The sequence below is a fragment of the Centroberyx affinis genome, unplaced genomic scaffold (genome assembly GCF_046629955.1).
Source record: "Centroberyx affinis isolate AG114_WGS23_722 - 3 ecotype Tasmania unplaced genomic scaffold, CSIRO-AGI_Caff_v1 ptg003464l_1, whole genome shotgun sequence".
NCBI lineage: Eukaryota > Metazoa > Chordata > Actinopteri > Beryciformes > Berycidae > Centroberyx > Centroberyx affinis.
In genome coordinates, this window is record NW_027281427.1 from 54434 (window position 1) to 67367 (window position 12934).

General features: G+C 40.4%; 1 protein-coding gene across 1 annotated transcript; it reads left to right on the top strand.

Moving 5' to 3' along the window:
- The first annotated feature begins 979 nt into the window (after nucleotides 1–979).
- Nucleotides 980–11903, top strand: LOC139661146 (glucagon receptor-like). Its single transcript, XM_071539507.1, has 14 exons — nucleotides 980–1046; nucleotides 5221–5298; nucleotides 5518–5620; nucleotides 5835–5942; nucleotides 6529–6650; nucleotides 7704–7810; nucleotides 8490–8646; nucleotides 9047–9206; nucleotides 9909–9969; nucleotides 10063–10132; nucleotides 10236–10327; nucleotides 10564–10702; nucleotides 10858–10899; nucleotides 11482–11903. The coding sequence occupies exons 2-14, from the start codon at nucleotides 5239–5241 to the stop codon at nucleotides 11551–11553; spliced, it is 1293 nt and encodes a 430-aa protein (XP_071395608.1). The 5' UTR covers nucleotides 980–1046; nucleotides 5221–5238; the 3' UTR covers nucleotides 11554–11903.
- Nucleotides 11904–12934: the final 1031 nt, after the last annotated feature.

The window sequence follows — 12934 nt, forward strand, 5'->3', positions numbered from 1 at the left end:
AAGTAATTTACACGTGCCCGCAAGTAAATAAAATGTGCACAACAAATTGTGTGCTTTTTGTGCTCGATTCAGCTCCTGCAACAACTTTCAAACTGATTTCACCCACTTGCCGTTATTTACCTGATTGCATTAATTAATTTAGTTATTAGCCTGATCTTTTGTTTAATAATAGATAATATTGAATGAGGGTTTTGATAAGGTATAATGGAAAGATTTGGTGATTACAAAAGACTCAGAGGATGACCTATCAAGGCATTATACTAGTGACAACAGTCCTGCGAAATGAGGCGTTATTATAGTAAGAGACTGGCAAGGATATTTAAAGCTAATGGGCATGATTGTCGCATGATTGTCCTTCCCTGTTGTAGAGGGTCGGTCAACAAGCTCTCCATCACCAAGTCCTACAAAAATTAACTGATTAGTGCGCCTATCTATCTACTGCATGCTCGTCATCCAAATCGAGCGCACGCTGTGCTGCGAGTGAAAGGCCACTGCAGGTGTTGTGTCACAAATTGTGTCACTGCACACATTATCGTGGGGGAAATGCGCTTAATAAATGGCAAGTAGTACACTGATACAGCCTGCCAACTTCCCTGAAGAATCAATGGACGCTTGTGGTTTGAGATAATAAGATCACAAACTGTGATCTGCGCTCATTATGAGACATCGGTACGTTAGGCTACTTGTTGGTTAGCGTAGTTTCATTTTTTTTTTTTTTAAATCCCGTGAAGTTTTGTTTGAAAAGCTAGCGATACGAAATCAATCCACTAGTAGCCTACTGAAGCGGGTTTGTTATTTCTTCCCTGTAGTGTAGGCAAGACGACGAAGACACATCGCAATCACAGACCGCAAATGGCTTAACATAGACAAACAGAATGGAAAGGATTATTAGGCTACCTAGCCTATAATCGAGGTCTATTCAGACCCACTTTGAATGGTTTTGGTGAGAGCCTCAGCTTGGCGGTGGTCCGTGCAGACACACAGCTACAGGTGCAGACTGTCACGCATTCAGCAGCGCAGAGCAGCTCCACACCTCATCTCTGACAGTAGGTTTTTCATTTAATTTACCTTGAAGTGGAAGCTGTTTGTTTGTTTGTTTTTTTGGGGGGGGGGCTTGCATGTGGATGGCAGTCTACTTGTCTGTTTAACAGTTTTGTGTAGATGTAGATAGTTCAAGGGTTTAATTCCAAAACGCCATTGTATTCATTTTGGGAAGGAAAAAAATGCCAGTGGACATTCTTCAGCATGTTGTAAGTAAAATAATAACTTAATTAATATTCAATGGTGAGTTTTACTTTTATGCCGGCAAACAAATATCGCTTGTCCCTGTGATGGGAAATAATCAATATTACTTATCATCAACATTATCATTAATATTAGGTTGTGCTGAAGTGATCATGAATGTGGAATTAAAATGAACAGCTATCTATTACGGCCCAAATTCTTCTAGCAGTATAGCTATAGTATGTATTTGCAAAAGCTTATTGTAGGCTAGTATTATTAAAATTTCTACTGTCAGAAGTTAACCCATAGCCAATTAACCTGTTGGAAGTGTAATACTGCAATTAGAAAACTATGCACGGTTAGTTAATAACTAATGACGCTGCCTTGAAAAACATTCATTTAAGATGTTTAAGAGGGTTAGTTAACACTGTATGACCACTTTGTTACGTTTGTTTTATTGTATCTCAATTGTTTCTAGAAACCCTTGTTGTACAGATTTCTTCTTGCAGTTTAAAAACAGATCCGCAACAAATTTAGTTTCAGATCACGTTTGTTTATTAACGACCTCTGAGTGTGCCAATGATCGAATTTGCCCTGTCTGTGGGATATATCCGTCTCACTATAGGCTACTACTGTTGGAGTTGCCACATATATATCGTGTATTAAGATCTAGTCTACTGCAGGAGAAGAGCAGCTAGAAGGGAAGTGCCTCAAAAGAAGTCTTTCACACTGGCAACTGTGTTAATTATAGTTGGTAGTGGTTTCCTGCAGGTAGATTGAGCTATTCAAGCTCGTTTGGCTAAATTATATTCAGTTTCCTTTTTCTTTCAGTCACTGTAGGTAGCAAGTGCCTGACTACAAGTGTGTGTGTATGTGTGTGTGTGTGTGTGTATGTGCGTGCATGCATATATAATATAATATAATATAATAAATTGTCAATTTCAAACCTGTTCAAACCAGTTCATCTTGTTTATCTTGTTGGTCTACTGGTAGATGGTTTTCTCAAGCATTAGAGCCAGGTTTGCAAATTGTCTGTTACCATTATACCATTATACCATTACTTATATCTTTCCTTGCCTGAAGCCCTGTAAGCCTAAATATCCTCCTGGCTGGGGGAGGGTGCAGGTGCTTGTAACATGATGAACTGAATTGAGGGGCCAATGAGCCTGTAGAAAACAAACTGAACACTCCAAACCGGCAGCCGTGACCCCAAATGGCTTTGCTGTGAATCATATTTCAACCGGCATTTCATTATGCATGTGGCTCAGAAAGCAGCAATAGTCTGTTAAACAACTGGATGAATTCCCTCTGCATGATATTTTCCCAGTTCTTCCCTGAAGGCAGGAGTGAGAGTTCAATATCATCATGAGATCTTTGCTGGTACAACACATGTATTAGGGTTCATCTGATATCGGTTTTTGAAGGCCGATACTAATATTTATTCAGTATCTTTAAATTTGACGATTTTCATAAGGATTCAGTGTTTCCTCCAGAATTTTGTCAAGGTGGGAAACAGCATTTAGACCGTCGCAGGACACTAAAGCTATTGAAGCCCTATTTTAGGTAGGTTAATAGCTGCTGAAGGCAGGGTGACCCAGTGCTTCAAATGATAATGGAAAATCATATCAGTAGTGGAAGACATGTCTCGCGGATATCCAATATTTAATAAAAGGCCAATATTGTCCTGATACATTGGTCTAACACCAACATGTATGCTGTGAATTTTCATAATATGAACATTGCGTAGTCAGTGTGGTAAAAACACGTCATTGGATTTGCATAATGACATTTCACAGTGACATTAGCCTTTCTTCCATTTTCCATCTAGACTGCACCAGGTAATGTTCCTGCCATCAACAGGCATCATGTCTAGCAGGGAGGGGGAAGCTCCACATGGGACAGTGGAGCCTGGGTTGTTCAACATTTGGAGTGTCTTGCCATGTGTGCCAGTTTCCAAACCTGAGAGACTTTAGCTCAGTATGGTCTCATTCCTTCAAGTGCCACAGGCAGTGACTGTCAGCTGCTACCTGCCAGGAGAAGGAAAACAAATCAGTGTTTTGTCAGTCTCTTGATACCTGGTGTCAGGCGGTGCAGAGAGCCTGGAGGGGGGCCACCGCAGAGCACTGGGCCCCAGGACCCTGAGTCTGGTCCGCTGATTGATACGCTCCCAGCATAGGAGGGTCTGGAGGATAACCCTAACAGCAGGACTGGAGTGTGGCACAGCACCACCACAGGCAGAACTCCCAACCCATAATGTTTGTCATAACAATCTAAAAATTAATGACTAAACAAAATATGTCATCGAAATATGTCATCCAGCTGCCATGGGTTATTTACACTGCCTCATGGCCACACTCTATTTTGACTGACCGAAAATGGCCAAGAAAACAAACAATATAATCTTTATAAAGATAATGGTAATCTGTTCCATCAACAGAAACTAAACTTAATATCTTTTGCCAGAGATTTTTCATTTGCCTATCTCCAGATTTGTCAGGGTGTATGTAAGACTAGCCGTATTTAAGTGTTGCCTCAGCTGGTCCGGCTCAGAGCTTTGCATCATTCTCTTATCTGCCTCATCCAGGCAGCTCCCATGGTAAGGATTAGGCCACCTGAAGACACACTCCAGCTGAAAGAGGACCTATAAGCAATCGGTGCTAGAATAGCATGTTCCTGTCATTCCTCACACATTACAAATTCAGTAAGGAATGCCAGACTTTGGATTATTAAACATTCTCTCCTAATGATTGACTTGAATTATACATATGCTCATCAAGCAAGTGATTGCCTACCAACACCTCCAAGGAGTAGGGACAAACAAATCACACTGACTGAGCAATTTTATGTTGATTAGCAGTTTAAAAGACGTCTAAATGGTTATAGGTGTCTAGACTAAAATTAGACTACATCAGGTTTAAAAGTGAAAGTTTAGTAGACATCGTAGACTATGTCTTCTGGGGTAAATGACAAAAACAAAGCATTATCTTGTTCTTATTGTACTTCTCTGGTGCATATTTTTGATATATGTAATAAATATGTAATAATGAATTTACTGCTTGGTCTAAAACTGGGCTGTGTATTCCCAAAAAAAGTGGAATTTCAGAATTTAAATAATAGGGAAAATGTAAGCAGAGTAAAGAGCTTGTCATTGTTGATTTGGTGACCAATGATTGAGAATAAGCTTTTTTTTTTTTTTTTTTTTATTACACATTTTAGTTTCTGTTTGCTTGCATTAGTCAGTAGAACTTGAATTGGCACTGACTCTGGTGTTTGTGTGTGGTCATGAGAGAGAGAAAGACAAAGAGAGAGAGAGAGAGAGAAAGAGAGAGAGAAAGAGAGAGAGAGAGAGATGGAAAACAATAACTAAATAATAATTAACCAAATAAGCAAGCGAGAGGCTTTTCAAGTTCCATGCTATTATAGAATTAGATTGCGAGCCAGTAATTTGGGTGAAATTATTCAATTTAAAAGAACATATTTAGAAATTGTGTGGGCATTGCGGCCTGTTGAGAGAGCCTTGGATTAAAGTGTTTTGTGCTTAGCACTTATTTTACCCCTTAAGTGGGTAGGAGACCTAAACACTGAATACTATATTTAGAATGGGCATTGCAGTTTGTTTAATAGCATGGATTAAAATGTTCACAATCAGTGTTTAGGTGTCCTGACGTGGGTGGGAGACCTAATTGGGAGGTGGTTAATGGATAATGATTCATCTCTTCTGAATGATCAAGGGATAAGATCTTTTCCCTTGATGCATGTGCAGCAAGAAGCACATTTGAACATTTGAAGACTTTACACAAATAACCATTTCCGTTTTGAACTTTCATGAACAGCCAGCACTCTTGCAGTTGCACAGACTAGACATATCAATGGAAGTGTGAATACACACAACCTCAAATGGCTTTTAGCTGTGAATCTGGCACACACTTCCTCGACACATCACTTACAGCCTACTCTTTCATATCCTCTTTCCTCCTTTCAACCTTACCCATACAGAAGCACAAGTCTGCAGTGATGGACAGGACATCAGATATAATGGCATTCATCTGCCTGCTGCTTCTCAAACTGTCAAAGGTTAGTATTGGTGGAATACAGTATTTACCTTGTTTTTTCCTTTCAATAGTAGGACAAGTCTAACGTTTAGCTTTGACAGTGAAGGTTGCATGCAACTCGACTTCTTCAGCAAGTTCTTTCGACAAAAATACTGAATGAAATATTGGATGTAATAGTGGCTGGAAATATTGGATGTAATGATGAAGACGCAGTAAAATATTGTTTTAAATCCCCTGACAGTTTGAGATGGCCAGTGGCAAAGTCCTAGAGGAGACTTATCGGAAGTGGGTCCAGTATAAAGAAGACTGTTCCAAAATGATCCAATATGAGCCTTTCCCTCAAGGTATGGAGAAACGTCACGTGTTTAGTATTCAGTCATCAGTTTGGTTTTCAAAGGGGAATGTGGCAAGAGGTGGCTAAAGGAGAGGAAACAGAACAGAATTAAAACTGCAGAATAAGTATGTGTATAGGCTAAATCTGTTCTTTTGTTGTTGTATTTTTCTCTCCTCCTGCGTAAACTTACAACACTACATTTTCAGTGTTTACCTTTCTTGAAGGCTTGTTCTGTAACAGGACATTTGACAGATACGCCTGCTGGCCTGACACTCCCGCCGACACTGTTGTCAACATTTCGTGCCCCTACTACCTGCCATGGTTCGACAAAGGTGAATCACACTTTTATCGAATTCACTCGAACTTGTTTTGACAATATAACACAGAGAAATGTCACAGTGTTGTTGTTGTCGATGCTTCCTCCTCCCTTGTCAATTTGTTTTTGTTTGGCAAGCCGATCAATTGGGAGAGGAACCTGATTGTGTGTGAGTCTGCCAGTCAAAAGTCAAATGTTTTCCATTATCTTAAAGCCATTTTGATCTAAAGGCTTATGCTTAAATGCTTGAAAGTTGTTTCTTACACAAATATAAACAGTGAAGTTGATGCCTATGTATGAATTTCTGTCCAAAGCCTTTGCCTTTCCATCAAGGCAAAGGGCGGCTACTTTAAAGAATCTAAAATATAAGATTTAGTTTTTTGGTCGCTGCATAATTCCATTTGTGTTATTTCATAGTTTTGATGTCTTTACTATTATTCTAAAATGTGGAAAATAGTAAAAATAGAGAAAAATGTGGTGTGCCCAAACTTGTGACTGGTAGTGTACCAGTGCACCCAGTGCATGCTGGGATAGGCTCCAGCCTGCCGTGAACCTGAATAGGAATAAGTGGGTAAATGAATGAATGAATGTTTCTTGCCCAGTGTCCCAGGGTGTTGTGCGTCGGCGGTGCAGCGCTGACGGCCTGTGGGTGAGGGAGGAGAGCGGGCAGGTGTGGAGGGACATGACCCAGTGTGAGGAGGAGAAGGAGGTGGCATCTCAGGAGGTACGACAACAAACATTTCTGAAGCCCCAGGGGTTAATTAGCATGCAACCCCACGCTTCTCATTTACTCAAACACTCAGACAGGCGCTTTGTCTACTGAGAGAATTAGATTCTTTTATTTGCCATATCAGAAGCAATTTGCTGCCGTGCGGAAAATAGTCGGCATTGTTGTCAGACCTGAGTCAAATAGTTTTTGTAGGAAATGCAGTATCGCAGGAAACCATTTGAAACCATTTGAAAGTTGTATACTTTTTCTGATGAAAGGAAAGATCCACCCTTGGATACTTTATACCATCAATCTGTGATGTTCAGTGCATTCCAGGAGTTATTTTGTGATGAAGTGTAATTTACTTTTTTGGTGTACCCACTTTCCCTCAACCTGCCTTGTCGACTTCTACTTCAGTTAGTGATTTCTTACATTTCCCAGAATGCCTTTCGACAACCCCCAGAGAATAATACCTGAACTTTTTACCTTCAGTTGTAGGTTATACATGCAGGTGGAGAGAACGATAGCTTAGGAAGAGCAAGAGAGCGAGAGTATTTCCAGTCGAGAGTCACAGTCGTGACTCAAACACGCAAACACACAAATATCATGTGGCTGCATTGCATTCTGGTCTATTGAGGCTACTGTCAGTGGAGAAATTGGTATCTCTGCATCTTCTACGATGGATTTCTCCCTGTATGATTGTTGAACATTGGTGCTAAATGGTGAGTCGAGACAGAAGCCTTAGTTCTTTGATTTTGATTTGGCAAGTTATCACCAAACAACAAAATGTTCCCAGAAATGCAAGGTACATTGCCAATGGATTTTTCATTAAGCAACTCACCGAACACTGTCTGGATTATCCTGATGTGGTAAAACCCACTCATCTGTTCCAAGGTTAAACTGACAAATATAATTTGTAAATACTATTTGACCCAGGTCTGGTTGCTGTAGTTCTCGTTCTATGTTCACTCACTGTCATTATATTTGTAAGATGACAAATGCTTTTAATGGAGAGAATTTCTTAGGTTTGAGTTTCCCAAGGTGATTGCTGTGGATTTGTCTTTGCAGCTGTGGTTCAAACAACTGATGGTGAGCTTCAGGATGTTATACACAGTCGGATATTCCTTGTCCCTCTTCACTCTCATAACGGCACTTATTATTCTTCTGAGTATCAGGTAACTGCTCTATGTGACAAATTCCCCTCATGCATTCCTCAAAAGATAATAATTGGCTGCGAACCGCCCAGAGTCCACTTGACTTTTTCTTCTCTCAGCCACTTCCTCTTTGATGATAAGTGTCACTGAAAGATGCAGATTGAAAGACAATCTGATAACATGTTGCACAGTGTAAGTGCTGAGAAGATCAACGGGCATTAATGAAAACTGAATCACTTTAAAAAGGAAACCTGCATTTGGCAATATTATTGTATGATCATCAGGATCAGGAACCCTAGCATTGCCAAGATGCTTAGAATTCAGAACAATGAAGTATTGTACAAAACAAGCTATTATAAATAAAATATCGAAGTGAAGCAATGAAAGGAGTGATGAGACAATGACACAATAATAAAAACACAGAAACAAGAAGTGCAAATTATCAATTCATGCAAGTCAGACAAAAACAACAGGCTTACAAAAACATCTCAAAAAGAAACAAAAGAAAGGCAGAAACAACAACAACAACAAAATCAAGATGACTAGCACAGATGAGCCTGGTCCTGGATTGCATAACAGAATCTGAATAACAAAGAAGCACAACATGGTGAAAAACAGCAGAAGAATAAGAATAAATAGCCATAAATTTAAAACGCCTCAACGCACAAAACACTAAGAAGTCTTTTTTGTCCGCTGACAGGAAACTGCATTGCACCAGGAACTACATCCACGCTAACCTCTTCATGTCCTTCATCCTGCGAGCGGTGTCCGTCATCGTGAAGGACACCATGCTAGAGCGCCACTGGGGCCGGGAAATCATGAAGCAGGCCGATCTGAGTGAGATGCTCAGTCACCAGGTGGGCCTTAGACTTGAAGTGCAGTGATTACTGCTGATGTAATCTGGAGGGACATTTCCTATTTAAGGCCCCCATCACAGGCTGCATATGGTGGTGAACAGTTCAACCAAAGAATGATTTTCCCTCTTCAGGTTTTTTCATTTGATTTAGTATCAGAAGAGGCCTAGAGACCAAAAACTATTCAGTATTTCATAAGGAAAAGCAAAAAATAGCAAAAAATGATAATGAATTTCCATCGTAGAAATGTTTTTTTTATACGCCATTATTAACGCATTCATAATCATCATAATCACAATCAGACAAATTAAAGATGCAAAGAATAGATTGAACAGTGTAGCATATCATATATTTGATTATCAGCCTTTTGTAACAAGTGGTTCTTCATGTCCGTCCCTCCCAGGCTGCTATTGGCTGCAGGATAGCCCAGGTGATGATGCAATACTGTGTTCTGGCCAATCACTATTGGTTCTTTGGAGAAGCAATTTACTTGTACTCTGTGCTTATTGCCTCAGTGTTCACTGAGAACAACAAATACTTGCCTTACATCTGCCTTGGCTGGGGTAAGTTTCATGACATTAAAGGATAAGGCTGGTGTTTTTTAATGCATTGCTTACCGTCAACAAATAACAACCTATGAAAATAACAAAATCAACAATGCGTTTGCTCTACTCCCGTTACTTTCTGACTTCCCACGTACCGTTTTTAGCCGTCAACCCGGAAGTCATTGGCTCCAATTTTAAGCTAAAAACCTTGAAATACAGCTCACAAAGACATAGTTTCAATTTTAAAAATCGCTAACTGTTACCACGAAAAGTCAGGCTGTTGTAGTTATTACCAAATCAAATTCAAATGGGAACAAATTCTTCAGTACGCCAGGGACTATTTTTGGTGCTACGGAACTACTTTCCTGCAATCGCAAAGTGTTTACAGCCAGCTTATTAAGTTGTTTGAGGAAAAGGTCGGCTGGCCTGGTGCATCACGATGATGAAATGTGTTGCCCAGAGCAACGGCATGGCTCTTTGACGTGTTTTTAATCGTTTTTTTAATACAATGGAGTTCTATGGCTGCTGACACATGGCTTTATTGGGCACCGGCTACATGGACGAGATTTGTTGGCAAAACAAAATCATTGCTGATTTTGCTATTTTCATAGGATTTGTTTCATTAAAAAACACCAGCCTTATCCTTTAAGTTTCATTAAGTTTGTTTTGAAAGCAACAGCAACACTGAATTTTGTGATCTTTACTGACTCTGTTTCTCAGGAACCCCACTTCTGTTTGTGATACCTTGGGTAGTGATGAAGCTATTGAAAGAAAATAAGGAGTAAGTGTGTGTGTATGCATGTGTGTGTGTGTGTGTTGATTGTGATTCAGTTTGGACAGGGGTGGATAATAACAACACCTTGTATTCCTATAGGTGTTGGGCTGTAAATGAGAACATGAACTACTGGTGGATCATCCGCTTCCCAATTCTTTTTGCTTCACTGGTGAGGATAGCCGCTGCCACTTATGCAAATTGTCTACTCAATGTTTGGTTGCATACTTACCTGGAATGCAGCAGGTCACATTTTGTTATTTTCTTATTAACAGATCAACCTGCTGATTTTCATGAAGATCCTGAAGGTCATTCTCTCCAAATTACGAGCGAGCAACCACAATGGTTACCCTGATTACAAGCTTCGGTAAGTTGTCTCAAAAAATAATGGTAAGAATGTCAAATATGATAAGATAGATTTGCTTAGCCAAGGTCATGAGTCCGACTTTCTCAGAAAAAAAAAGTATTGGATTGTGGCAGGAAGGGGAAGGAAGACGTAACAAGAAAAATTAATGTGATAGAGAGAGGTTACAAATGGAAAATGTGCCCGGAGAAGGAAAACAAATGTGACAAAATGCTTCACTGTTCCCTGTGTCCTGTTAGGCTCGCCAAGGCGACCCTCACCCTCATTCCTCTGTTTGGGATTCATGAGGTCATATTCGTCTTCGCTACAGACGAGCAGACTACCGGCATTCTGCGCTACATCAAAGTCTTCTTCACCCTCTTCCTCAATTCATTTCAGGTACGATAGCGATTGCATGCTATTGCTGATATGTCAGGAATTATTATACAATGTGAGTATGGATGAAAGGATTCTACTGTCCCCATGCACAGCTAATACTGAGCACTGAACTCAAACTAAACCAAACCTTTTCTTGAACCTTGGCCTCTCTGCAGGGCTTTCTGGTGGCTGTGCTCTACTGCTACGCCAATAAAGAGGTTTGTTCTCTCATTTCATATACTCACTTCCAGCTTCCCAGGTAGTAATTAATCACATTTAGCAGCCACAGTATATGTGAGAGGCAATACACATCGCCCTGAATCTAATGGACGTTTGATTGTAAAAACTGGCTTCATGTATAGGCTACATTAGTGTGGATTGTTAAAAATGCTGGTGAAGAGACAATCTATAGTATATTCAGCTGCAGGAGACACACCTTTAGGATTGTCAGTGCAGACTTGCAGCAATACCAATCAATTAAGGATGGGGCATTTGAAATAAAAGACCATAAATCACAGAATTTCTTGTTTTAGTCATCAATTTTTCTCCTGTGGTCTGAGTTATGGCGTCTAAATCCTTTGTAATTGTGTTTGTTTCTCTGTTTGACCTGCATCACTCATTTCTAACAGTGATGCGATTACCTTGAGTAGGCATCCTGAATTCTAATACCTCAATCAATTTACTTTTGACTTTTTAATCAATTTTCAGACAGGCAACTGGAGAAAGCATTACGTTACATGTTAAATGGCTATTTCTCGGGCAGTTAACGCTAACCTGGCTGACTTCCACTCTGGGTGCAGGTGAGGACAGAGCTGAAGAGGAAGCTGCGCAGCTGGAGGATAGAGGTGGAGATGGTGTGCTGTGGACAGTGACTAACCGTGTCCGACTCCAGAGTAGACACTTTCTCCATCACCACGGTGCCGGAGCGCAACAGATCCTATGGCACGCCGACCAGGGCCCTGTCTGATGGCTCTCCCACTCCTGACATTTCACTGACATTTAGGCGTCAAGTTCAGTTGACTCCCTCTCCGCCCGACACCTCCCTGCTGCTCTGTCCCTCGGTGATAACGAGAGACAGCATCCTGCAGCGCGTGGATCGAGGTGGGACCGGAGAGTCGTCTATGGCCTTGCAGGTGTCGTTCCTCATACACCTTCAAGACCCTGTGGAGTTACCGCCACATGTTGTAAATATGGATTCAGACTGAATATATTCTTGCATTGACTGTACATTTTTAAGATTCCATGTGGTATGTTGTGAATATGTAAAATTGTGAATAATGAATTGTTATCATGTAAGACTTGATATTCTTTGAATAAATACCAGAAATGATCTCTGAAAATTATTGTTTTTGTTTTTATTTAATTATTGTTTTCATTGTTCATGGATTCTCTTAATGCTTGAATTACATTGCATGATGTGTATGTGGGATGGGTCAGTAACAAAAGTGTATGGGAAGATTTAGTTATCATCCAAGTGTTTGATATGGAAAACTAATTAAATGTAGTAAACAAAAACAAGTAGTCATGAGAAATGCGCTTACTGCACATTTAATCTAGAAGACAGATATAGGCCTACGTTAATTTCTTTATAACGTTTTTTTCTTGTTGATTTATATATGCCCTTAGGTCTACGCCAAAAATGCCATATTGAGCTCGTTTGAGAAGACTACCTGTACGCCTGGAAAATAGACGAGAGTAGCCGAGTGCAGTCAGGCGAGGAATCAACAAGCCGAACACTCCCGACTGCACCCTCACGGCTCTTTTTCTTCTTCTTCAGTTTTGTTTAAAGGCGGTTGATAAACAATTTAAAAGGTGTATTACCGCCACCCACACTCACCGCTCTAACGACCCAGACCTTCACGTTACATATTTTTATTTTAATGTAGGCATTACAGGTGGCATTTATGGAAAATGAGACCTCCCCCGTTTCATTTGTTCTATGAACTTCATTACCCAGAAGCCCCACGGAACGTACTGACGTTAAGAACGACGTGTTGTCGTTGGAAACCGCGGTGGCTGGAGCGGGAGTTGTGAGGATACAAGCAAGCGAGGCTCCCATTATGTCAAAGCAAAGCTGTTGTTTACTTGGTGTCCGGGAGGAAATACCATGGCAATTCATAATGACGTAAAACAAGATATGTTTACTGTTTTAATCACGGAGAAGGAGCTTTCCCATTTCCATAGCGATTAGAGTAAGCTATCTGTCTTAGCTTTATTTGGCTAATTCTAGTAACATTAGAGCACCAGCTGCTG